The 26,014-nt window shown below is 38.9% G+C and overlaps 1 protein-coding gene across 1 annotated transcript in view; it reads right to left on the reverse strand.

Annotated features, from left to right (window-relative positions):
• Positions 1-26,014, reverse strand: part of LOC149231510 (ABC transporter G family member 35-like) — a 162,191-nt gene that overhangs the window by 92,762 nt on the left and 43,415 nt on the right. The window contains exons 4-6 of the mRNA XM_089379210.1: positions 19,669-19,753; positions 19,349-19,508; positions 19,124-19,200 (exon numbers count right to left, since the gene is read on the reverse strand). Coding sequence (XP_089235336.1) covers positions 19,124-19,200; positions 19,349-19,508; positions 19,669-19,753 — 322 coding nt within the window. The remainder of the gene's footprint in view (positions 1-19,123; positions 19,201-19,348; positions 19,509-19,668; positions 19,754-26,014) is intronic.

The raw sequence follows: 26,014 nt of genomic DNA on the forward strand, positions 1-26,014 counted from the left end.
GCATATATTCAGCAAGTCTGCTCCACGAAAATCTCTTCAACGCTTCTCCAAGACTCTGCATCAGTCCTCCTAGCCTATGTGTCAGCCTGAAACCCCCTGCGTCAACCTTCTGCTACTCTGCGCTGGCTCTCTGGCCTTCTGTGTCACCCATACAGGCCCTACTAGCCTCTGCACAGTCACTTTGGCCCTCTGCCTGGATCCTATTGGCTCTGCGTAGCCTCCTCAATCTCTGCGCTGGTCCTTCGACACTATCTCTGCCTCTCTGCCATGCACTCATTGCCCCTCACTACAACTCAAATCACTTGTTCGAATGTTCTCAACAAACCCCACTCCAAAAAATCAAACTGACTGATCAATCTTGGTGTATCTCCAACTGACCCTCAAGCCTCCTCTTATACTTTTTCTGTTGAGTCTTCAACGACCGAGATTAAATCTCTAATCAATGGCTAAGATTAGATTTGGCTTGATCCATGTCTTTTAGAACATTCTCACCTATTTTTATATTAATACCCATTAATATTTTATTTTTCTTAAGTTTAGACTTAGGAACCCCATTAAAAATGTTAATTATTTTAATATCTCTCTAACCGGGTGGAATTTCCCCAAACCATTTATGGGTCTTGGAGATTTCATGTGCTTTAGCCTCTCCACCAATTTTCGTGGCTGGAGAACATTTGATACTACCTAAGTTGCACTAATACGGATACGGGGTATGAAACGAATATGACAAATTTTCAAAAAATCAAGATACGATACGGCAAACATTGTCATCATCATTAGTGATTATTATAACATTCAACATATTATCATCATCATTATTAATGTAATTAGAAATGCTACAATGTTTGTGCTTTCGGGTCCAATTCCTTCAAAGAACATATCATGCACGACAAAGGATATCTATCTTCCTTGCATGGCAATAAAAAGGCCCATCGGATCATTGGGATATTCCATCAAGAACTATTTGAACATTTCAATCTTCTCAACGTCAGCTTGGTCTCTTGACTATATGCAGGCAAAAGATTGGCTAGAGAAGATTTGTTATATTGGAGGGATTTATGAAATCAAGATCAAAATCAATGACAATTAACAAAACCTTAACCAAACTGAAAATTAATTGCTCAAATAAATCTCTTTATGTATACATTCATCAAACCCGTTTGTTTGCATTTTTGAACATCTATCTTTTTCTTAGTAAGAATCCTTGATAAATAAATGGAGTTTCGTTGTTCTAACATTTAGAAGAGACGTTATGATGTTGTGTTTATAGTGAGTTTACTTGCAAATTTGATTTCTTCATTTTTATTATTTATTTATGGCTATACAAATTTTCATAGTTTTTAACATTTTAAGGGTGGATTCCAATCACGATTTTCATGGATCTATTTCTGAAAATTTGGAAATGGGTCCAAAAAGAATTAAATCCCTTGGAAACGTATCCAATTCCAAATATGAAGTTTCCTATTTTTTTGAAACGGCACAAAAACGTTTTTACAATGTTTCAGACAAGAATTGTATCCATTTCCTTATCGGAAATGGGGATCTGCGTTTCTAGCAAATTCTTCAGGCATTTCCGGTAACTTAGGATACCACCCCAAATAAACACTCCCTCTTAGTGAGGAATGTGCTCTAGTAATGCTCCACTACTGAACATCACCCTGATCATCCGACACCAGTGCCTATGCTGATGCTTGGTTTGTTGCCTAACATCCTCTGCACTACTGCCTCCTGTATGGTTGCCCATGGATCTGCCACTGCCACTGCTACATCTGTACTGCAGCTCCCTCTGCATCCATGCTACTCTTGTTCCTTCCTCCCAACACTACATCTACACTATAGTTGTCTCTCATCATGCTACACCGTGTTGCCCATAGCACTACCACTACAAATTGTTGCACTGGAACTCAGTTGCTAAGCAGTAAGTAATTAATCTACCTAACTATTGACATCCTTGTCAGGCTAGAATCCCTTCTATGTTGAAGCTCCCTCTGCTTCTATCCTATGCTCCCTCTGCTGCCTCTACGCTGCTGCAACACCTCTGTGCCTCTCGCACTACTGCAACCACTTTTGTGCCTTTTTGCACTGCTGCAACCACCTCTGTTCTTATCCCACTATTGCAACCCTCACTGTGCTGCCAGAGACCACTGCACTCTAGCACTACCTTGTTGCTCCATATGCATAGTGCTTCTACTGACATCTGTCATCTTGCTACTATCACTCGGGGCTCCCGTAGCTGGATATCATCTAAGAGTTTGGGTACCTCAAGGATCCTACCCCACATCTTCTGTAGTCCTCCTGACTACAGCTCGATTTCTCCCCACCTCTTCTTTAGAGGTGCATGAGCACTCATGGCACAATCGTCATCCATCTCGACTTCTTTCTCTGACTTAGCCAAAGCTACCTTGGAGTCAGAAGCCTCTCCCTTATTCTTCTTCCTGGGGCATTAGGTTGCATAATGATCCAGATCCCCACAATGCAAGCACTTTACCTTGGACATGTCTTTCTTCTTCCTCTTCCCCTGCTGTCCCGTAGATGCCAGAGCCACATCCTCCTCCTCCTCTTTCTTGATTCGACCTCCTTTGTTGCTACTTCCCACCTTGGTTAGCCGTCTGATCTCTTCTTGGCGAAAAGCTGCCCACATCTCTTCCCATCCTAGAAGAGTAGCTCTGCCCAAAATGCTTTGGACAAATGTCACCCAATCCTCTAAGACTACATTTAGGGCGGTCCTCACCATGAACTCCTGATCCGATGTGGCCCCTATGAAAGTAAGTTGGTCCCAAATCTCTCGCACCCTGCTAAGGTATAGATCTATCTGCTCCCCCTTCTGCAACTAATTCGACCGCAGTTGATTCTCCAGTAGCATCTTCCTCTACATGGAACTTCCTTGATACAATGCCGTCAAGGTATCCCACATCTCCTTTGTCGTGTTCTTATCGACAATATGTTGTACTACATGATCCTTGACTCCATCAAGGATTATGCACTTTGCCTTGGCCATTGCATCCTCATACCTTTCATTATCAACTGGGTCGATTGGGATAGCAACGGTTCTCAAGGCAAAGCCCTTGATGCGATGTCTATCTAGAATAGACAGGATCCTGGCCTTCCAGATGACAAAGTTGGAGGCCTTGTCCAACCTGTCTTGATCCTTCAATCCGTTCATTGCCATCTCCGCTCTTTTACTGGACTCCCTCTGAGTCTCGACTTCCCTCATGGAAGTTATCTCCTAGACTCTCTCTAAGTCTCGATTTCCCTGCTGGAAATATTCCCGCCAACTGTGAATCCACTCCTCTCCGATCCTCTTTGCAACTGCAACTCGGATATGGATTTCTTGGCTGGAAATTTCTCAAGGCAATGAGTCCCTCTACCTTGGTTCTGTCCCGTTAGGTATTGTTCTGCTTCAACAGCAACATCACCCCACCAGCTTCCCAATCCACAATCTTCCCACAGCTCCCTAGGCCCCAACAGCTGAAGAAACTGAGCCCCATAGCTTTGCGCAATCCTAGCAAGGCTGAATCGCTCCTCTAGCCAATTGTGTCACTCCTACCTAGATGAGTAGGATGACATGGCTCTTCGCAAGCCTCTTTTGCCTCTCATTGCCTCTATGCTAGCTCTCTTTCTGGCTTGAAATGATGACGCAGGCCCTCTGCGTCACTCTTTCTCTGTTGCCTTCTGCTTAGAAATAGCTCTATCTCTTGGGACAGTTGTTTCCATTGCAAATTTTATGATTTCAGCTGGTGCCTTCAGTTCTCCTGTGATTTGCAATGCTCTGATACCATGTTGAAATTTCTAAGTCTAACATGTCGGAAATTCTTCCTGCATAATATGGTTTATTTCAGCTACTTGTTTATTTTTAACAAGTTATTTAACCATATAAATATTGAAACTAAACACAAATGCAGTCTCAACTCATCTATAGATCATCAACTGAAAATAACAGATAAACACACAAGGGACACCGTTATTTTTGGACAATCATCCTTGGAAAAACCTAATGCGGGAAAACCGGTGCAACAGTTCTGAGGGTTTTATTATTAAGTAGCTTTCTTGAATACAACTAGGGTGCCAAACTGGCTCACCCAACAGAGATATCTATTTGGCAGTAATACCTCTCTTCGAAAGCAGATATTCAGCAAGTCTTCTCCACGAAAATCTCTCTAGCGCTTCTCCAAGACTCTGTGTCAGCCCTCCTAGCCTCTGCATCAACCTGAAATCCCCTGCATCAGCGTTCTGCTGCTCCGCATTGGCTCTCTAGCGTTATTCGTCACCCACACAAGCCCTGCTAGCCTCTGCACAATCACTCTAGCCCTCTACGTGGCTCCTGTTGGATCTGTGTAGCCTCCTCAATCTCTACGTTGGTCCTTCGGCACTATCTCTGCCTTTCTGCTATGCACTCGCTGCCCCTTGCTGCAACTCAGATGACTTGTTTGAATTTTCTCAGCAAACCCCGCTCCAGAAACTCGAACTAACTGATCAATCTTGGTGTATCTCGTACTAAACCTCAAGCCTCCTCTTATACTTTTTCTGTTCAATCTTCAACTGCAGAGATTATATCTCTAATTAACAGCTAAGATTAGATTTAGCTTGATCCATGTCTTTTAGAACATTCTCAACCAGTTTTATATTAATACCCATTAATATTTTAATTTTCTTAAGTTTAGACTTAGGAACCCCATTAAAAATATTAATTATTTTAATATCTCTCTAACCAGGTGGAATTTCCCCAAATCATTTCTAGGTCTTGGAGATCTCATGTGCTTTAGCCTCCACCAATTTTCATGGCTAGAGCACATCCAATGCTACCCCAAATCAATAGTATTTGCCAGAGCTTCTTTTCAATTTTCTCACCGTTTGTGCTTCTTTTGCATCTAATTCTCACCATTTGTGCTTCTTTTGCATCCAACTCTCACCATTTTGCTTCTTTTGCATCTAATTCATTGTTGGAATAATTACTAACATTAATTTCATTTGTCTTCTTTGAAGCTCTGAAAGTTGCTTCCTTAAAAGTTAAATTTTCTTTTTTTGTCCTCATTTCATATACAGTGAGAATCCCATGTAGCTCATCCATCTTCAGATTTTCCAAATGCTTCATTTCTTCAATAGCTAAGAACTTTGCATCAAATATTAAGGGGAGCGATCTCAACACCTTTTGTACAATTATTGATTCCTTAACTTCTTCGCCAAGTCCTCTAATAGTATTGACAATCTCAACCACATGAAGGAAGTAGGATGCAATATATTATTCTTCATTCACCTTCAAGCACTCAAACTATTTTCTATGGGTTTGAAGCTTTTCACACTTCACCTTGGCATTTCTTTCATAGTTGTTTTGAATTTTGTCCCAAATGCCCTTTGTAGATTCACAATGCATTAATTTGACAAACTCTGATTTTGATAGGCCACACAAGATCGCATTCATGGATTTGCATTATTTACAAAATTTTTCTTACCATATTGACCAAATGGAGGAGTTTTTGGAGCTTTATATCCATCCACTACAAATTTCCAAATTTCAAAATAAAAAATAAAAATAAAAACCATTAGATAAGTCTTCATCCTTAACCTCCAAAAGGCATAATTTTTTCCATCAAATAATGGAGCTTTGCTTGTAAGAGAACCTTCATGACTAGCCATGGTACCTCTTAGATCTTCCTTCCAGTGGTTGGAATGCTTACGAAGGAACCTGTCTCTAATACCAATTGTTGAATTCACACTTATACTAAGAGGGGGAGGGTGGGGAGCGATCAGTATAAGACAATTTATTACTTATTTAAACATTCATAATCATAACCAAATAATCTCACGTACGGAACACAAGATATAAATGAAATTTATCTATAACAGATCTGTATAGGCACCAACCTTCTAATACAAACTTTGTAGGCACCAACCTACTATTACAAAATTTGTAAGCACGGACCTACAAGAGACGCAAATCCCCCCCGTTACAAGATTTTTAGGCACCAACCTATAGGAGAAACCAATCCCCTATGCTACAAGATTTCTAGGCACCAACCTATAGGAGACACAAATGCCCTTTGTTGCAAGATTTCTAGGCACTAACCTACAGAAGACAGCAATCCCCTTTGTTGCAAATAATCATAGGTGCCAACCAACTTCATTGAACCTACCTTCTATTTTTGCCTTCATTAGGTCTATCAGTTTCTTCTGCCACCACTGAGTTTCCTTGTTGCGTCTGCTTTCACTAGGTTTGCTTCTCCCAAGCTTGTTTCTTTTGGCCTCCTCCCAAAATCAAACTTGTACCACATGCCACATATCCAATTTTGCAAATCTAATTCTAACATTTTTACCTAAGGCACTTTCGTATGTCTCCTTATATATTTGAAAACTTTATAGTCTAAAAAGTCTCAAAAAATAGTTATAGTAAAAATGCTAGACTGACCTCTTTGAAGTTGATTTTAGGACTATTTAATAACCCTAACTTCCATAGGGATTATCTCTGAATTTAGAAAACCAAAGCCTAAATTTTTTGTCAAAGGTACCTAGAGATCTCATCTGTGTCTCCTCAAGATTTCATAGTCTGAAAAATATCATAAAAAAATTATAGTGAAAATTACAAACTAGATATTTGAAGCATATTTCAAGAGCATTCAAGAGCCCTAAATTCTTCAAATCATATCTCCAAAATTACAGTGAAAAAAAGTCTAAATTTTCTACCACAGATACATGAATATATCCCCTCTATATTTTCCATGTTTTACGGTCAAAACATCATAGAAGAAAAGTTATCGTGAAAATTCAAAGCTGACCTGTTTAAAGCAGATTTCAAGAGCATTCAAAAACCCCAACTTCCTCCGAGCATATCTCCGAAATTATAGTGAACCAAAGTCAGAAATTTCTACCATAGGTACATGGATGTATCCCCTCTATATCCTCCATGTTTCATGGTCTTAAACATCCCATAAGAAAAGTTATATAAAAAATTCCAAGATGACTTGTTTGAAACAGATTTTAGGAGCATACAGAAACCATAAATTTCTCATATCATATCTCCAATATCTCCAAAATTGTGGCGAGAAAAATTCTGAAATTTCTACCATAGGTAGAGGAAGATATCCCTTATACATCCTCTAATTTTCATAGTATAAAACATCCCAGAAGAAAATTTATAGCTAAAATTCCAAACTGACCTATTTGCTTCACAAATCACATTTTTGTTCCACCTTTAAGATTCCAAGAGTATTCCCCTGATTTTGTTGTGTACCTAAAATATCTTCTTGCTTGGATGGTCTCCAAATGCACTCATTTATCCTTTATTTAAAGTGTTTTTACATCCACTTATGGGGCTTACTTGTAAAACTGGCTGGGCTGACCTGTACTTTCTGGCTGGACAAACTTGTCGTTTCTGGTTGGACTAACCTAACATAATTTTAATATCTCCTCATTTCTATGGAGTTAGAGGGAGTACCATATACCATTGGAAAGGTCTCAAAATAAGATATTCAACCATATATATCATGCTCCCATTTGATCCATGCATTTAGAGTACAAGTTCCTTCAAAAATAGGGTATCTAAACTAGGCATCAAGAAAACAATTGGGCATGCAAACAATATTTCCAACAACCTTTATCCTAGACATTTATAGTCTCCCCCTGTCTTTGAAATCAATGAAAAACATAGTCAATAAGAGTTATTTTGTTTCATGATATATTCAACATGATCAACAATAATCAGTTCTCTATAAAGGATAAATGGTTTTCCATCTGATATGGCCATGGTAGCATAAGAAAAGCCCATCTGCCACTACCCACCAACAATGGCCAACCATTTTATTGGTAAGAGCATACCCTAGGCATCAGGAAAATCAATAACCACTATGTCCAAGAGAATATCCATATCAAGATTACAAGTTAAAGAAAATTTAACATCTTTGATCAAACCATGGACATGTTTAGACTTTGAGTCAAATCCACACACATTTCTATAAGGTCTAGTGGTTTTCAATTCCAATTGATTCATGGCTCTTAAGGGCATTGTATTTGTAGAATCTCTAGAGCCATGCATATAGTTATTTAGTATCAAGTTATTAACCACTAATGACAACAAGAAAGGTGCATCTCCTCCATTCTTTCGATTCTCCTCTATAAAGGTTGAGAATATTTTTAATTTGACCTCTTTGAGGTGTTAGACTGTGAGTCCCTATACAATCACAAAGTTCGAGAACATAATTTTTATGAGTTGTTAAGCTTATCTTTGATGAGGTGTTGTCATGATCCATTGTGAGTTTTTAGTTAGATCTAGATCTAGAATGGTCATTGATTTATCTAAATTTGGTTCATGAGACCAATGCATTGAGTAATAGAATTGCTTGCAAGAGAGGGGTGGAAAAAGCACGCTGAGTAGGGTAACTCATGCATCCACAATTGTTCCCTCAAATACATTTATACAATTAGGATATGGTCTCCCACTAGCTAGTCCCCTAACCATGGAACTTGGCCATGAAGTCTTTTTCCTACATTGTCACTTATTTACATTAACTCCTATTGATTGAAGGGTTAACCTTGGAAATTCCACCTCCCTTTGGAGGCTAGAAGAACCTAATAAGTTGGACTACTTAGCCACCCCAATAGAGATAGGAAACACCTTTACAAGACTTGGTCTAGTTAGATATTGAAGGTGATCTCAGTTTGAAATATTAATATTCCTTTAACACTTAAGTATGGTAAACTTAGATGCATTCATGATCTTAGTCTCTAATGAATGGTTGCTTTCACTTGAGCTTGATTTGGTTTTACTTAGTGCTCTAGAGAAGTACAGGCATTAAGGACACCCTACTCCACATGATGCCTAGGCCATACATTATATTCCAGAGAGCATGATGACTTAGTAGATGTAACGTTTCCCACTTTTCGCAGAGCAATGGGCCTTTTGATGACTTGGAAAGTTGATATACATCCTAGAGCACCCCCATAAGCCAGAACACTAAATTTATCTTGCTTAGCATGAAGGATTCTTGACAATGTGCCAATGGACACATCATGACCCTAGGTTGGCCTTGACACTACTTGATGGGAATTCCATGATCCGTGATCTAGATGAGGATGGTCATCCTTAGGATGATGAGGAGGGTTTGTTGCACCTAATGGAGCCCCAACATTGGAGGGGGAATGCACCACATTTCTTACCTAGCACCCATTGAGATGACATGTGGCACCTGAATCTGGATTTTGGACCCTTGGATCTACTTTGATGCTTGATTTGGGATTTTCCTCAAATGGAGGATGCTCATGATGCTTGGAGCCATTTTCACCGTATGTCTTTGCCTTGATGGAGCATTTGGAGCCCTAAAAGGGCATGACACCATGACTCTTTTAGGCTTATGAATCACATGTGTGGACTTATTTTGGCATATCTTGTTGTATAACTAATGGGTTGGCTTGTAACCAACTTTTAATTTTTTTACACTCAAAATTCAAACTTGTGTGCGGGCTTTTACTCAAAAATTAGAAGAGGTAGACATCATATAAATAGAGGATCACCTCTCTCATTGTTTCATCGTCACTTGTGTGGAATTCAACCTCTCTTAGAGAACTTGGCCTAGTTATGGTACTTCACTACTTTATGGAGATGTGATCTTATGTGGATTTGTGGCTATTAGAGACTGGTGCTTGTTGTGGAGATGTCATTTTGGGATTGAAAGAAGGCATGTTCTTGGATATATTGTGAGCACTTTTAGTTGAATATTGTTGCATGTAATGAATACTACTAGGTTTTTTGTCTTCCTTGTCTAAATGATTATGTTTATATGAAATTCTTGGTAAATTTTTCATTCTTTAATCTTGTTTCCTTGAACTCCTTGGAAAACCTCCTACTGAGCATTTTTCTAGTGAATTTCTCCCCTTGTAAAGTGATAGCTAGGGTTAGCAAGTGAAAACCTAGGGTTTTCCCCCTTACTCCCTTCAAGGGTTTGATATTTCCATGGTCAAAGTCCCTAAGACTCCATCACCCAAGCAAATAAAAGGCATTGGCATCCATTTGGTGATAAAAAGCTTTAAAACTTCATATTTTTCCCTTCTTCCTGAAATTTTAGCCCTTCAAGGAAAGTTGTTAGGGGTATGGTTTTAGTCAAAATTCAATTAGGACTTTAGCATTGAGCTGATTTGAGGTCCTTTCACCTTTATTTGTATTAAAATATCAAAATCTAGAAAATTGTATGGTTAAAAGTGCTTCCCCAAGGCTAGCGTCATCAACCCTAAGTAATTCTAAGGCTTGTAAAATCCTAATTCCGCATTAATCTTCAACTTAGGGTCACTTGAAGGTTTGTTGACCATATCTTTCAAGAAAACCTTTTCCCTTTCACTTGTATGCCTAAATGTGCCATTGTTGAGCCAAATCTTGAAAACCCTAGGCTACAAGCTTTACCTCATAGGCCTCTTCATAGGTATGCTACTCCTTATTATAAAGAATTGAGCCATGTTCCTAGTCTAGAGTACCTTAATTAAACCTATCAAAGTGTCACGTTGATCCTATTAACCTAGAATACTCTTAAGTGACCTATACTGGGATTCGAAAAGCCTCCCATGTGGTGAAATTCCACTAAAGAGAAGGAGGCGGAGTGTTGAGGTGACAGTGGCATCCACCTCGTTGTTGTGTCTTAGTTTGGCTTTTGTCTTGTGAGGCCTCTCACAAGGCTCGCTAGATTTTGAGGCAATAGGAACCAATAAACAAAAGCCTTCTAAGCCGAAATATATATAATATAATAAACTCAAAACCCCAATAAACACCAAGAAATATTTTTATTAAACCCCAGGAAGAGGAATACTCCCACTATCCAACCATAAATTACAAATGAGGAAGTCCTTCCTTTCTATAGAGGAGGTAAGGAACTTGCCTTATATTAAAATAATATTATATGGAGAAGTTCCTTGGATCTAGAAAGGAAATGCTAAATCTAGTCTACTTGAAGAGACTAAAAATTAATAAAATAAGGTGGTCAAAGCCACATGCACAACAAACTAATAGATCCCCACAAACAAGTGGATCAATCCATCCGTCTAGGGAAGAAAAGATACACAAATTAATATTTTTTGAAAATAATGACCAATGTTCCCTTGATTCATGCTTGAAATAGTTGTTAAACCTTGAAGGATGTGTCCACATCCCAAGAAATGGTCTAACATTTCAACATTTGACTTGATATACACTGAAATATTCTTTAAAAAGGCTTGATCATTTGAAAATGGAGCTCAACGTCCCTTTGGCTGCCCAATGCTAAGTTAGAGAAACCTTCCTTGAGGGCCACACATGTGAGTTGGCATGTGAATTGACCAGTCACAAAAACTGCCTTTTGGAGAAAATTCCCTAGAATATGCGTCCAATATTTTGTATGAGGAATGTGACCTACATCATGAGGATTTCAATGAGCCATCATATGCCTAGTTTTGGAGCTAGTGCATTACCTATAGGCCCACTTGAATAACTTATGTGTGAGCTGGAAACTGTCATTTTTACTTGCATGTGTGCTAGAACAACATTTGCTATTTTGGGATCTAGGAGATTGGCAAATGTGATAGGAGGCTCTATGCATGACATGCAACATAAAACATCTTGCATGCAATGTAATGTACTTTTCCATCTTTTTCTTAGGCATTACTATGCCTGTGTTCCCCTCAACTTGTTGAATTTTGCTTGAAAAGAAAACTTCTTTTGCGAAAATTTCAACGTGGCATGTCAAGTATGCATGATGCTAAAAAAATGAGCCCTAGTTAAAATTTTCACCTAGGAGCCATGTGCATTGGGATCCACAATAATAGCCAGAAATAGTCATGTCTCCAATATGTCGTGCCCAAAAGAAGTGAAATGTAACTATAGGTAACCTGTTGGGATGAGGAGTAACACTAGTTTATGCCTTTAAGATGGAAGAAGACCAGGAAAAGGCTAAAGTTAGATGGTGGCAGATTGTCTAGAGGCAGGAAATTCCCCCAACGGCAAAAATCTTTCTATCTTTGCACTAGATAATAAAATCTTGTCTTGAGACAATTGCTGAAAAAGGAATACACAAGGTCTAGGAAGATGCATTCTGTACAACAATAGTGTTGAGATAGTGGATCATTTTTTTGTTCATTGTTCCTTTTCTAGAGCAATTTGGTTGAAAATCCTACAGATTTCAAGTGATAAAAATAAGTGGGAACACTGGACTCTACTAGATTGTTTTCATTCCTAGATTGTTGAAAAGTCTGAACAAATATTTTAGGGCCTTACCATTTAGTTCTCAAGGAATAAATTGATATTTCAAGGAATTTGAGTCCTGCACGTGTTTCTCATAAGATAAGATGTGCTTGTGAAGGTTGTTGGCTGATAGAAAAAGAAAAACTAGCAAGACGTTTTAAGGAGCCCACTATTGATTATGGGAAGACTCAGGGTTTCTTTGATGAAGCCTGCAAAGGAGCTCCAAGGTGTTGTGGGGTTGGTCTAATTATGTTTTTATATCAATCGCATCGTTTTCTATTGAACTTAGTAAAAACATAGTTGAACTTAGTATTTTATGGCTTCTCCTGAAGATTGCAGTAGAAAAGGGCTAGCAAAGCTACAAGTCTTTGGAGATTCTAAATTAAAGGTGAATTCGGTAAACATTTAGTGCGTAATGGATAACTAACTGCTTGTTCCTCTTAAGAATCAATTTGTAATGTCCCAAAAGGAATATTTCACCAAATTTGCACAAATCAAACTCAACCCAAATTTCACCATTAAATTATCATTCATTTAACAGAAGATTTCCATGTAAAATAAAACAAATCACTACAATCCAATGACACAATGAACAAGAAAATTCTTAGCTTTTATTATAATGGATAAACTGGGGTTACATGCATATATAACCAAAATAGTTGAGATGAATGTCGGCCTCCAAGTACTCTGTTGCACTGCACCGACCTCCAAAACTGAATTGAACTGTCGCTACTAAGATCTCATGTGAATTCTGGATATATTCACCAAGGAGAGATTGGTGCTTGCCCAATATCATTAAATCACCTGAGAGTTTCTATCCTGGAGCTATCAATGAAGTAGAGAACCGAGTTCCCAACCTCTCATACAAGAAGTGATATCAAAATCAAGATCTCCTCCAATATCCTCCTCCTCTTTTATAGATCTAATGGATCTAGAACCTCCTATTTTATTATTATTTTAATCATGGAGCACTTTCCCTCACTTATTTCAATTAAAATATTCTTTTTAATGCGAGAAAAGGGTAAATTGGTCACCATGTTTCATCAAGTCATTGAAAATCACATCTAACCATCCCATCCTGTAAATATTCTTGTTCAAGTTCCAACAAGCTATTACACTAAGGTGTTATGTCAAGTATTCCTTCCGTAATGCCACCTCAAGTGTAATTACTTGAGTCAAGCCCAATAATAATTTTGTTTTTTTTTAAGTTATCGAAATGTACCAGAACAAAGGGAAAACTGTGCGGATGATGGAATATACCAAGCGAATGCCATCAAACCTCATAGAAACTCTTCAAAACCCCTCCAAATGCCCCTAGGCCCGCTGATGATACCAACCTGCACCTGTGACCTTTCTGCCCCGAACTCTAAAAGTCCATCCTAACCATGTCATAAGGAACACTAGAAAAAGGATCATTACAAATCCTCCCGCCCCAAGATTGCTTTCTCTCAAGCAATCCAAACTTGTGGATCAATATGGTGGCCCAATGCAACTGAGACCCACTACCTGGATCCCATATGAACCAGTGGGTGATGCTCTGCCTCTATGTCAACCCAGCATGAACGGACCCCTGAATGCCTGGATCCCAAATTGATCTCTGGCTATACTTGTCATCAACCAATCCTCCTGGATCCCAATGCCACCATGGCCAATCATCGTCTTAGTCCCATGGCTCAGACTATGCTCTGTCTCCAGCTATCATTGTTGCTCCATAAAGTGAATACCAACTCATCAACTCTCTCCAATCCCACCTCTAGCATAGGCGAAGGTCAACCCCACTCTATTGATGTTGGGCTAGTGCTACTGAAACACTGATGAACTATCAGTCCACATCCCACTGCCCACTGAATAATGTAGCAACCCTCTCATCTAGGCGCCTATGTTGTAATGTGCCCCATACTAAGGTTGATACTCCATCAAAAGGATGCCAACTCATGATCTCATGCCAATCCATCCTGTGGGAAGGATCGAATGCATAGGCACCTGTATATGTGATAAGTCCCCTATGTTGCGTCATGACCCACTCACGCAACCTTGCCTGGTCAGGCAACAATATCCATCAAGAAAATCCTGCCTCTCTCTCTGTAATGGGTACAAGTGGCCAAAATGTGTTGCAAGCCCTGTCTTTATACTCCTGGAGAGGGATGCTGCCTGAAAATGCTACAGTTTTGTTGGTTGCCACTACACCTATTTGCACCTCATCAATGAGTAGGCCCAAAGATGGATGCACTACCATCTCCCTCGTCTGATAAGAAACTCCACGCTCATCCAGTCTACCAATCTCCTGTCATACTTCAACACCTCCTGAGGACTAGCGTCTGCGAATAATGCCACCCCACTAGCTTTTTGTAATCTGTCCACTCCCCATCAATGGCTAACCCCAAGGGTGGTTGATCATCCATCACGGTCTCAATATGAACCTCCAACTGGCTCTCCCGAAAAGGTTCATCATCCTCCTTAGTGTCACTCAAACATGAGTGGTCAAGTCCCTAAGGTCCCTTGTAGATGAAGCAAAGTCCCTTCCTTCTCAGCTCATTCTTGCTGCATGATCCACCAAACTTGAGCATCTCCTCCCTGGTCAACTATCTCCTGAACAACTCAATGTTCTATTGAACCAACCTTTCGGCTAGTACATAAGTAGCAGGTGAGGCCAACTTCTCTCTCCTCTAAATGGACAACAATCGATACTGCAACTCCCGGCAAATGGCATCATGTCCTCTCATACATGATGACAAGATGGACTGCATGTGTGCTATGACTGTACCAGGATGATGTTTCCTAATGCTGAAGAAGCATTGGAACATCTGCAGGATCAAACTGTCACACTCTAGATCAAACCTAACTTCATAAGTCCTAGTCATGGCCATAACTTCTAAAATCTCAAGCTTTTTCCGGAATGTAGAGCCTGCACTTTTGTCCAAGTCCTGGAATGTTTCTACTACCAGTGTAAAAACTCTCCTCATAGCATCATCATTGTAAGGAGCTATAGGGGTGGTTAGTTTCATCATGTTACTGAGACAAGATGCAATTGGAAGTCTAACCCTTCACAAGGTTCCTCCAAGAACTTGTGTTGTATGAGAGCAAACATGGCTGGATTTAGAGCCCAAATCAATTTCTTCCCTTCTAACTGGTTCACTTCACAAAGGAATGCATCCAATGCATCTAGTTTGAAAAGGTTTTTCACGGTGACCCTTATGTGTTTCAATTTTGTCCCAAGTGCAAAGATTTCGTGTACCATTTCATGCCCCTTTTACACATCTCTGGGCAGTTCTTTTGGAAGAATGGCATAGATCCATTTTGACAAAGGTCTGTTGTTCAGTTTTTTTCTGGTCTAATGAATCCATGGTGGTTCAAGGAACCAATTTCTGTGGTTAATCTTGTCAGCTTGTTTAGTAGTACCTCCATGGTTTAGTCCAATGATGACAAGAATGTTTGTGATAATAAGGCCATTTTTTTTATGAGCCTTTATAGTGTTGTAGGTGTTAAGTATTTACTAGTGCTCAAGAAAATGGTGGCATATACCAGTAGAGTTCACCCAAAAACCATGACTGATATTCCAATGAGTTCAGAAATACAAATAGGAAACTGATAAACTTCATGACCATTAGAGTTCTGACTCCTGAGCATGTTATGAGCCTTTATAATGAAATAGCAATGAAATGATGCAACAAACAATGTATGGGAGGAACTTGGTTTATTGATGGCAGTGTAATGTTTGGTCAGCGTACACAGATCCTCAGCAACCCAAACTTGGTTGACTGTCCACAGCAAACCAGACTTGGTTGACCGTCCACAATATTTCAGTGTCTATTCTTGTTGTTCTGGTCCTTCAATGCCTTCAGATTTTACGCTCAGCTAGCAGAAAAATACATGGAGGTTCTTGGCTGGCTGTATAGGGAATTTTGCACCCCCTTCCATGAGTTGACTTAACCCACGAAGTAAGAGTTCTCCCCCACAACTTCACACGCTGGTTTCCTGTAGCAGCTCAGAGAGGTATTGCACCAGTATTTAACACACCTTCCAGCAAGGATTAAACACACCCATCCATCACTAAAGTTTCGTCCAGCAGAGATGAAGGATAGCGTGGGCCCTCCAGCAACTAATAACCAAGCTACCAGCAATTCGTGGTCTCCACAATGACTTCTCTATGCAAAAGACAAACTCCCATCACATATAACATACCAAAAATTCCCCACGCTCAATAATTACGCCTGCATAAACATGCATTTGCATGCACTGAAAATACACGTCCAATCGCCGACTTCTGAAAAGGCTGAAAAGGAAATGCCCTCGGCCCCCACCGATTATGCAATCTGGAGAATTTACGTTGACTTAATTTGCCCTTTTGTGCAGCCAACAATTAATTCGAGAAATGACTGTCCCCCAAAAATACTGTTGCTGTTGTCGGGATTGATTTCAAGTCGGCCTCAGCAAATTCGATCCTGGAAATTTTGGGCGGCTGCTTACAAAAATTCACAATAAAACGACCACGTGAATCCAGCGGTTTCTGATTAAGCGACTCGTGCCAGGTTCTTGATCCCCCCCGGATTCAGTTGCTACGATTCGACCTCTCGGCTTCTCAAATTGAATCACGCATTCGACGCACCTTTCGCTGCCACGGAAACTAGTCGGACAGTGGAAGATTCAATGCACGCGTCGACCATGAAAGTATAAATGATAACTTCAAATTCGACCAAGCACCCGTGTGGCTTCTCAGGGCGAGATTGTGCTACAGTCGAGTTGTTTCTTCTTTCCCCAGTTTCCCGTGTCCAGTAATGCGAATCCACGTATTTCTCAACCGCACCGTAGCTTCTGGTCAACCTGACGTGACAATAATTCGACGAATAGGAAATGTGGAGCAAAAAGTCGGAGGGATTTGTTCAACGTCTTTGTGATACTTCTGTGGCTTTCCTTTACCCGATCCCTGACAGATCGGTATCAACAGCACGATTGAGCAATGTTACGGAGCACCCAACGACTGTAATTGACCACGAGCTGATTCGCACAGGATATCCCTAGCGCACATATGTGCCAGATCGATCCCAACGCTTAGCCACTATCACCCCAACGCTCAACCAGCAACTCGATCCACGTTGATTCTCTATTTCACTGGGCCAATTTTGAAAGACCCACTCATCGCTATTGCCATTGAGACCAATGACTCCACGCACTTGATTGCACAGTCAGCGAATCGCACTTGGCGAATAGTGATTCCCCTGCGATTTGTCCCTTTGGAGTTGATCCATGATCAACCTCCCAGGAAAATAAACTTGTAGTTTGAATACAGTAAAAACTTGGCTAATTAATTTGTGCCCAAATTAATATCTAAAGTTTGGCCTCTTGGTAAAAATAAATTTTGGGCAAATGAATTTGTCTAATAATTAATATTCGACAGACAATTTGTCGCACAATCAATGAGCTCTTTTAACAGATTCTCATTTTGTAAATCCGTCCATCAATAATCACTATAATTGGAAATTGAAAAACCCACGGGCTGAGTCAATACAAAGGCTCTGATAGCATTGTAATATTCCAAATGGTATATTTGTTAAATTTGCACAAATCGAACTTAATCTAAATTTCAACGTTAGATTATCATTCATTTAATAGCATATTGTCTTGTACAATAAAACAAACAATGCACTACAATCCAATGACACAATGAAAATTCTCCTAATTTATTATAATGGATAATCCAAGGAAGTAGAGAACTCCCAACCTCTCATACAAAAGTAATATTAATATCAAAATCTGCTCCAATGGCCTCCTCCTCTTTTATAGATATGGTGGACCCCTCTAGAACTTCCTATTGTATTATTACTTTAATCATGGAGCATTTTTCCCTCTTTTATTTCAATTAAAATATTTTTTAATGCGGGAAAAGGGTAAATTGGTCACCATGTCTCTTCAAGTCACTAAAACTCGCATCTAACCATCTTATCTTGTAGATCTTCTCGTTCCGGTTCCAACAAGCTACTACACTAAGGTGTTATGTCAATTATTCTTTCTGGAATGCCACCTTAAATTGAGTCAGGCCCAATGAGAACTCGGTTTTTTGAAAGTTGTAGGAATGCACCGGAACGAAAGGAAAAATGTGCGGATGATGGAATATACCAAGCGAATTTCATTGAACCTCATAGAAACTCCTAAAAATCCTCGGGCCCACTGATGACACCAACCTGCACCTATGACGTCTCTGTGCCCAACTTTAAAAGTCCATCTTAACCATCTCATAAAAAACACCAGAAAAAAAAAACATTACACAATTCCTAGAGGCAAAAAAGATTATAGATATCTCCTTTTCCCATGTCTTTAGGGAATTCAATTCGATTGCACACCAGTTGTCTAAAAAAGTGCTTCTTTTGCAAAAGGGACTTCTTTCTGAACAAGCATTCAGAGGAGAGACCTTAATTTCAGCTTCTGAAAGGACTCTCTTATGAAGCAAGGGGTCTTCATGGTCAAAACTTTTTAAACTTTTTACGCTTTTAGCTTTTATTACTTTAAAGGAGCCTGTGGCCATTTGTAGGAGGATATGTTCCTTTCTGAAAGGCTGCCTTAAAGGAGCCACGGAAGACTGTAATAAGAAGTGATAGGGAAGATGCTAGTTTTTAGTAATAGGAAAGTCAAAAGACTACTTTATTTTTTGAGCCTGCAAAGGCAATGCAATGTATATTCTGATTTCTTACTTGAAATATTGAATATAATGAATATTTTCTTGGAAAAAAAACATTTTTATTAACAGTAAGATTAAAGCATTTAAAAAAAAAAACTTGTACATATATTCTAATTTCGTACTTGAAATATTGAATATAATGAATATTTCATGGGAAAAAATAATTTTATTAATAGTAAGATCAAAGCATTTAAAAAAAAAATTATACATATCCTTCTTGGCCTTTGTTCTACTGAATACAACAGTTCCTTGTAACTAACCTTCATATATGTGTCTACATCTGCCTCTGGAAGGATGCCAGCTTCTTTTTCTCTTTTTCGTATTTCCAACAACAAATCTATATGTATGCCAAAAAATGAGTTGCTAGACCTTCCATAGAATAAAAATCTCTACTCAACATTGATCATATAAGATACGACTAGTAGATTAAATTATGACAAAAAAGATGAACTCAAAAGGAAAGTCCTCTATGAAAAATTACACACCATGTCTGGTACCCACTCCTTGGAAACGAGCTGAGAAATCAAATGTTTCCCTAACCGTCATCTCTCCAAAGTGCAGATCATGTTGGCTGATATAAGCTGATGTCTTTTGGGGCACAAACTCATTGAGCTGGAACCCATTGTATGAGATATTTCCCCTTGTCTGTTAGGATATGCATTAAACATTGGTAAAAGTCTTTGAATAAAATCCAAAGTTTATATATTGATGAATATAACCATTCAACATCCTAAAATTCCAATATTGTCTGAACTGTGCAACCAAAATCATCACCATAAAGCATGACAAAATTTCAAGCAATAACCTTCATTTTAGGGTCCAATTTTCCTGCAAGAGCTAGAAGCAATGTTGTCTTCCCACACCCTGGTGGTCCTAGCAGAAGAGTAATCCTGCATCATGTTCATCAAATATAGTATCATAAAAAAATTTGTTGTATAAATTAGTTGGATGTCAAAAATAACATGAAGTTCACATGGACCATCTTTTGTCTATGACAATTTTTACTTATATTATGTAATGAGATCCATGTTTGCATGTGATAGACGAATAAAGGGAACATAAAGTTGAATTAGTATCTGAATACTAGGACAAGTGTTCCTAAGAGGCACTGAATACAGTAAAATATTTGAATGATTCAAATGTTGCTCGGGACAACATTTTGCACTATTTATGGTTAAAACATATTGGTACACTTCAAATGTTAGGAAGCAATTTGAAATTGGCTAATATCTGATATAATTTATAGCAGTTGAAGCAATATTGACAAGACTATAAATTCTAAATACTAGATTATTTGAAAGGATAAATTATCGTCAACATTGTTAAATAAGAGGATAAATTGTCGTCAACATTGTTAAATAAGAGCCACTTCAATGTAAAGATGTAAATATGTATGCCATATGGTAAAAACAGGTTAAGGCACAATAAAAAAACTCACAGGGGTATGTCCATAACCAAGGCATAAACACAAATCAATGGTCACTTCATGGATTTGTAATATATTGGAAATTGCAGTCAAAAGATTAAATGCCACTAAGAACAAAACAAGTCAGCAATGTTATCTTAACTGCTGAAATTACATGATAAACAAGTTTGCATTTATTTGTCTATCACTAAATATTATACTTGAAAGAAAAATTGATAGAATCCTCTGAACTAAAAATGTTTAATGTGAATAACATATTTTTGAAAATTTTCTTCCTGACTTTCTCATATGTACACATCAAACAATATATGATTAAATTTTGCACTATCAAGATACACAATGCACATATAAACACAAAATATTACAGGTGTTGTACAAAAAATTATGAAGCCACTAAGCATGCTCATCATTGTGCAGTAGCAAACCAAAGGTAATCACAACTAAAGAAATTAAAGAGAAAATAATATTTGTCTTTCACATGCAATCCAAGACAACTTTTAAAATGAAATCCCCATCCATCCCATACCTTTTCCCATTACAAGATATAGATGGACACTTCCCCTTGCTTCCTATAGCACCCCCATTTTGATTCCCCACTAATATTGTAATTAAATTATATTAATATTGCCTATATGGACAGGATGTTGAGCTCGTTAAGCCAACAAGCACGTGTATGTTTTTTGCTTGTAATTTATAATGCTGAACAATTGATGAATGGGATGAGCACTGACATGGACCATGAGCCATGAGGGGGCACTAGCAAGGGAGAATAGTGGCAAATATTTCCCTGTTGAAATAACCCATGCCAAGAATTATTTTGTTGAGTTGAATATTAAAAACCTAATTCGAAAACTCCTTTTCCCAATTCTCCAACAAACTAGTTGATGAAGGGATTGGTGGTTGAACTACGTGTTACCCACCAAAAGTGGGTGACCATAGGAGAAACTTTTCTCCTATTCATCTCTTCCATCAGACAGCCAACAACCCCTAAGAGCCCCTAGTAGTCGATGTGATGTGCCATTCATATCTCCACCACCTACATCAGTCATATGTTCCCTCGCCCACTTTCCAAGAGCACATGTTGAAAGGTGGGCTTCTGCTAAAAAAGGTACTTTATTCATTTTTCAATTAGGTGTTTATGCTTGTTTCTATATGGGCATTTTGATATGGATTATGGGGTAACATGGAAGAAAGAAGGGTCGTGTCCATGATCTTGTTCCCTCAACTTAAATGGGGGGGTAATTTTCAATCCTAGTCTAGTGGGACCTCCCCAAATGGCCCAATGGGTATAGGGGGGCACTACTTGGGAAGCCATGATTGAGATAGCATAGCCTCATCTTTCCATATTCCATACTTACCACTTTCCATCTTATATTACAAATCCCTATTCCACCTCCATTCTTCAGGTTTAATTGACAGTTGGTTCATTGGGATTTGGCACCCACACATCTTCATACCTGGGTAGGGCCTCAAAATGTACCCTGGGAGGTTGATGCAACTAAAAGAACTAGAAAGAGCATATGATGGTCACAAGAAAAAAAACGGGAAAAAACAAAATGCAAAAGAGGTCGGGACATTCAAATTAGCACATGGGAAAAAACTAAGAATGAGTTCTACCTCACTTATATGGCCATCACCCAGTTCATGGGTCAATGTTGCTCTATCTCATAGAATACAACAAATCCTTGCATGTCCTAAACCCTGATGGGTGATGAATTGCCCCATCATAAAGGGATAATTATTATACATCATACAAAGCAAGCTCTAATCCTTTGAGCTACGAGCAGTAATACAAAGAAGAACCAAGAAAAAGTAAAAGGAATTTAGAGAGGTGGAAAAACAAAGGCCGAGGTAACTCATGCATCCACAATTTTTCTCTCCTCACATCTATACACCTAGGATGAGGTACTCCATCATAGTCAATCCCTTTGACCATGGTACTTGACCATGAAGTCTTTTACCCTCCATTCCATCATTATTCAGATGGCACCTATTGATTGAAGGGTGGACCAAGGACATGTCATTTCCCCTTGGGGGTTGAAAACACCTAATAGGGTCACCTATTAACCACTCCTACCAAGAGAGGTAACACCATTACATGACTAAGGCCACAATTTTGGAAGAAAAACCTTGTATGAAATGTTAATTTGTCTATTTCTTTCAAGCTTGGTTCACTTAGATGCAATGATGATTAAATGTACCTAATGGTGAAAGTTGTAGCACCAAATATTGTGTGTAATTGGAGGGTGGTTCCATCCATAGGTCTGGGCAACTTAATTGGGGTCTAGGTCCTCTAGAGGGACATACTGATACCCATAAGTGATGCATTGAGAGCCATGAGAATCCAGACAGTTGTAGAGAATCACTTGTATCCATGGGTACCTTCAGCACCCACGAAGCTCCTGCACTTTATCCTGTATCATTTATGGGATGATGCACTTGGACCAACATGCCCCCAACCATCTTAGCAATACTATAGGGTCAAGCAGTTGATCCAGGGCCCAGATGAGGTTTGTCTCATACCTTGAGACATGGAAGGGCTAAAAGTTTAAAACTATCTACAGTGACCTCAACGTTGGAGAAAATTTAGGCATATTAACTACAAGGAGATTGTTATATACCTAGGGGGGATAATATGGGGTACCAAGGGAGGTACCCAAGGTAATAATGTAATAATGGGATGGGCCAATGTAATAAATAAGGTGGTTAACCCATATCATATAAGGGACCACAAGTAGTTAGTAATAATGTAATGGGCCCATGGTATTAGTTTGATGGTATGAGGAAACCATGGTAATGACCCATGGTATTGTATGTATGAAGCCTATATAGAGGCTAGAGACTCCACATCAAGAGTGTCAAGGATTATTGTATGAACAGACATATGGCTTGTGGAGTGTTCTCCTTCCTTAAGGAGTGAATGTATGGTGTTGCCCTACCTTAAGGGTTTGATCAATAAAGAATCATTTCATATACTTGTTGGGTTCATTTGCATTATCTTACATTTTCATATCAGATCTATAATATTTCTAGGTTAGATCTATAACAAGTGGTATCAGAGCCATAACAAGTGGTATTAGATCCATAACAAGTGGTATCAGAGCCATAACAAGTAGTATCATTTATAGGATGATGCACTTGGACCAACATGCCCCCAACCATCTTAGCAATACTACAGGGTCAAGCAGTTGATCCAGGGCCCAGATGAGGTTTGTCTCATACCTTGAGACATGGAAGGGCTAAAAGTTTAAAACTATCTACAGTGACCTCAACGTTGGATAAAAGTTAGGCATATTAACCACAAGGAGATTGTTATATACCTAGGGGGGATAATATGGGGTACCAAGGGAGGTACCCAAGGTAATAATGTAATAATGGGATGGGCCATAGTAATAAATAAGGTGGTTAACCCATATCGTGTAAGGGACCACAAGTAGTTAGTAATAATGTAATGGGCCCATGGTATTAGTTTGATGGTATGAGGGAACCATGGTAATGACCCATGGTATTGTATGTATGAGGCCTATATAGAGGCTAGAGACTCCACACCAAGATTGTCAAGGAATTGTGTCAAGGATTATTGTATGAACAAGCATATGGCTTGTGGAGTGTTCTCTTTCCTTAAGGAGTGGATGTATGGTGTTGCCCTACCTTAAGGGTTTGATCAATAAAGAATCATTTCATATACTTTCTGGGTTCATTTGCATTATCTTATATTTTCATATCAGATCTATAACAAGTGGTATCAGAGCTATATTTTCATATTAGATCTATAGCAAGTGGTATCAGAGCTATAACAAGTGGTATCAGAGCTACAACAAGTGGTATCAGAGCACTTTCTTGGGAAAAAAAGTGGAGATTTATTTTTTATTTTTTATTTTTTATTTTTTATTTTTTGCAGGATATCAGGGGCGACGAGTTTGCAGATCAGATCTGTATGTTTTTGTGCAAGATCTGAAAAATCTAATTGCAGATCTAGATTCTATGTGAAAAAATACCCGATTTCAAAAAAAAGATCGGTTGAATCGGAGTCTGGATGAAGGAGATATCACTGATTTAAAAATCAGTGGGGTTGCAGACAATTTTTCGGGGCAGCGAATTTGTGGCACAGATCTGGACGTCTTGGTGCAAGATCTGCAAAATCTAATTGTAGATCTGGATTCTGTGTGAAAACACACTCAATTTAAAAAAAAAATCAGTCGAATCGGAGTCCGGATGAGGGAGATATCGCTGATTTAAAATCAGCTTTTTTTTGCAGAAATTTTGGTGACGGCGGGAGAGTTGCAGCGTAGATCTGAAATTCTAGTGCCTGTATCAAGATTTCTATCACATGGGCAGATGTAGAATGATTGTTCCATTTCTGAAAACAGGTCATAATAGGGATTTTGAGCAATATTGACGGAATTGTGACAAATTCAAATTTTCACCATTTTTTCAAAACCCTCTTCAGGGCTTCTAGCAAGGTTCTATTATTTACAGGAAAAGATAATGGTTCTACTATTGAAGAATACATACAAAAACACAAGTTATTATGGACACATCATTGGAGAACTTTTGTAGTGTGTAAATTTGAAGACGAGGCAGCCACATGGTGGGGATTACTTAACCAAATGAAGTGTTCCAACCTGCCCGATGAAGAATTTGAAAAATTACTTTTAGACAGATGGTCTCATGCCAGAAAACAAGATAAGGAGAAAAATGTGGGGCTATTTCCTACTGGTATATCCTTATTGCTTTTTCATGGATTGATTCAGAAAGAGAAGATCATTGTTTCTATAAATCCTAGTTGCAAGCATAATTTTATCAATGTTAATTTGGTAAAAAAATTGCAAGTTCCAGAAAAACACATTGAAAACACACAGGTGGATGATGAGGATGTTCAATTGTATAAGGATTTGAAGATTTGTATGGACAAGTATGTATTGCATTCTAATTTTTATGCTTCAGATATGGCTAATGTGGATGTTGTTTTGGGATACCCTTGGATGGAAGAGGTGGGTACTATCAATATTAATGTGCAGAAGAAATTCCTGAAGCTCTGGTATAAAAAGAAGAAAATTACATTACAGGATATTTGCATCAATAAACAGGTAGAGTCCACGAACATTGAAGCAGAAGATGTTCCAGGGACTGACATATCAGATGATGAGCCATTGATGGTCGACAACCACACACAAACATCAAATCAGGTCCTAGAAAAACAGGTAGAGTCCAAAGTGGTTGAAGCAGAAAATGTTACATTGGATGAGGACTCAGTGGTTGAGGTAATATTAGAAGATAAGAAACAACAGCAGGCACCACAACATGTACCAGATACCAATCAGGCTCCATTAGGTGGTAAATTAAAGAAAGATACACAATCAGCATATCACCACCCACACCACCCAGCAAGAAAACAACCAACAAGATGGCAACAAATTAGCCACAAGGACAACAACCCACGCAGGACATATAGAGAGGAGCGAAGGTCCACCTACTACACATCAACACAGAAGAGATACCACGGTCATCTTCCATCTCAAGCGAGCGAGGCACTAGTGAGATCGAGGGTTCACCTTTCTCTTGGATGGCTAGATGCACGTGCATGGTACCAGTGGACTACTCTTTTGAGTAGATCTTATTATTTGTGTTCTTCCCATGTTTCGGGAACATGCTAAGGGGGGTGGAATGTTATATACCTAGAGGGGATAATATGGGGTACCAAGGGAGGTACCCAAGGTAATAA

This window comes from Pinus tabuliformis, chromosome J (assembly GCF_031772625.1).
Source record: "Pinus tabuliformis cultivar Carrire ecotype Pingquan chromosome J, CPIR1, whole genome shotgun sequence".
NCBI classification, from domain to species: Eukaryota; Viridiplantae; Streptophyta; class Pinopsida; order Pinales; family Pinaceae; genus Pinus; species Pinus tabuliformis.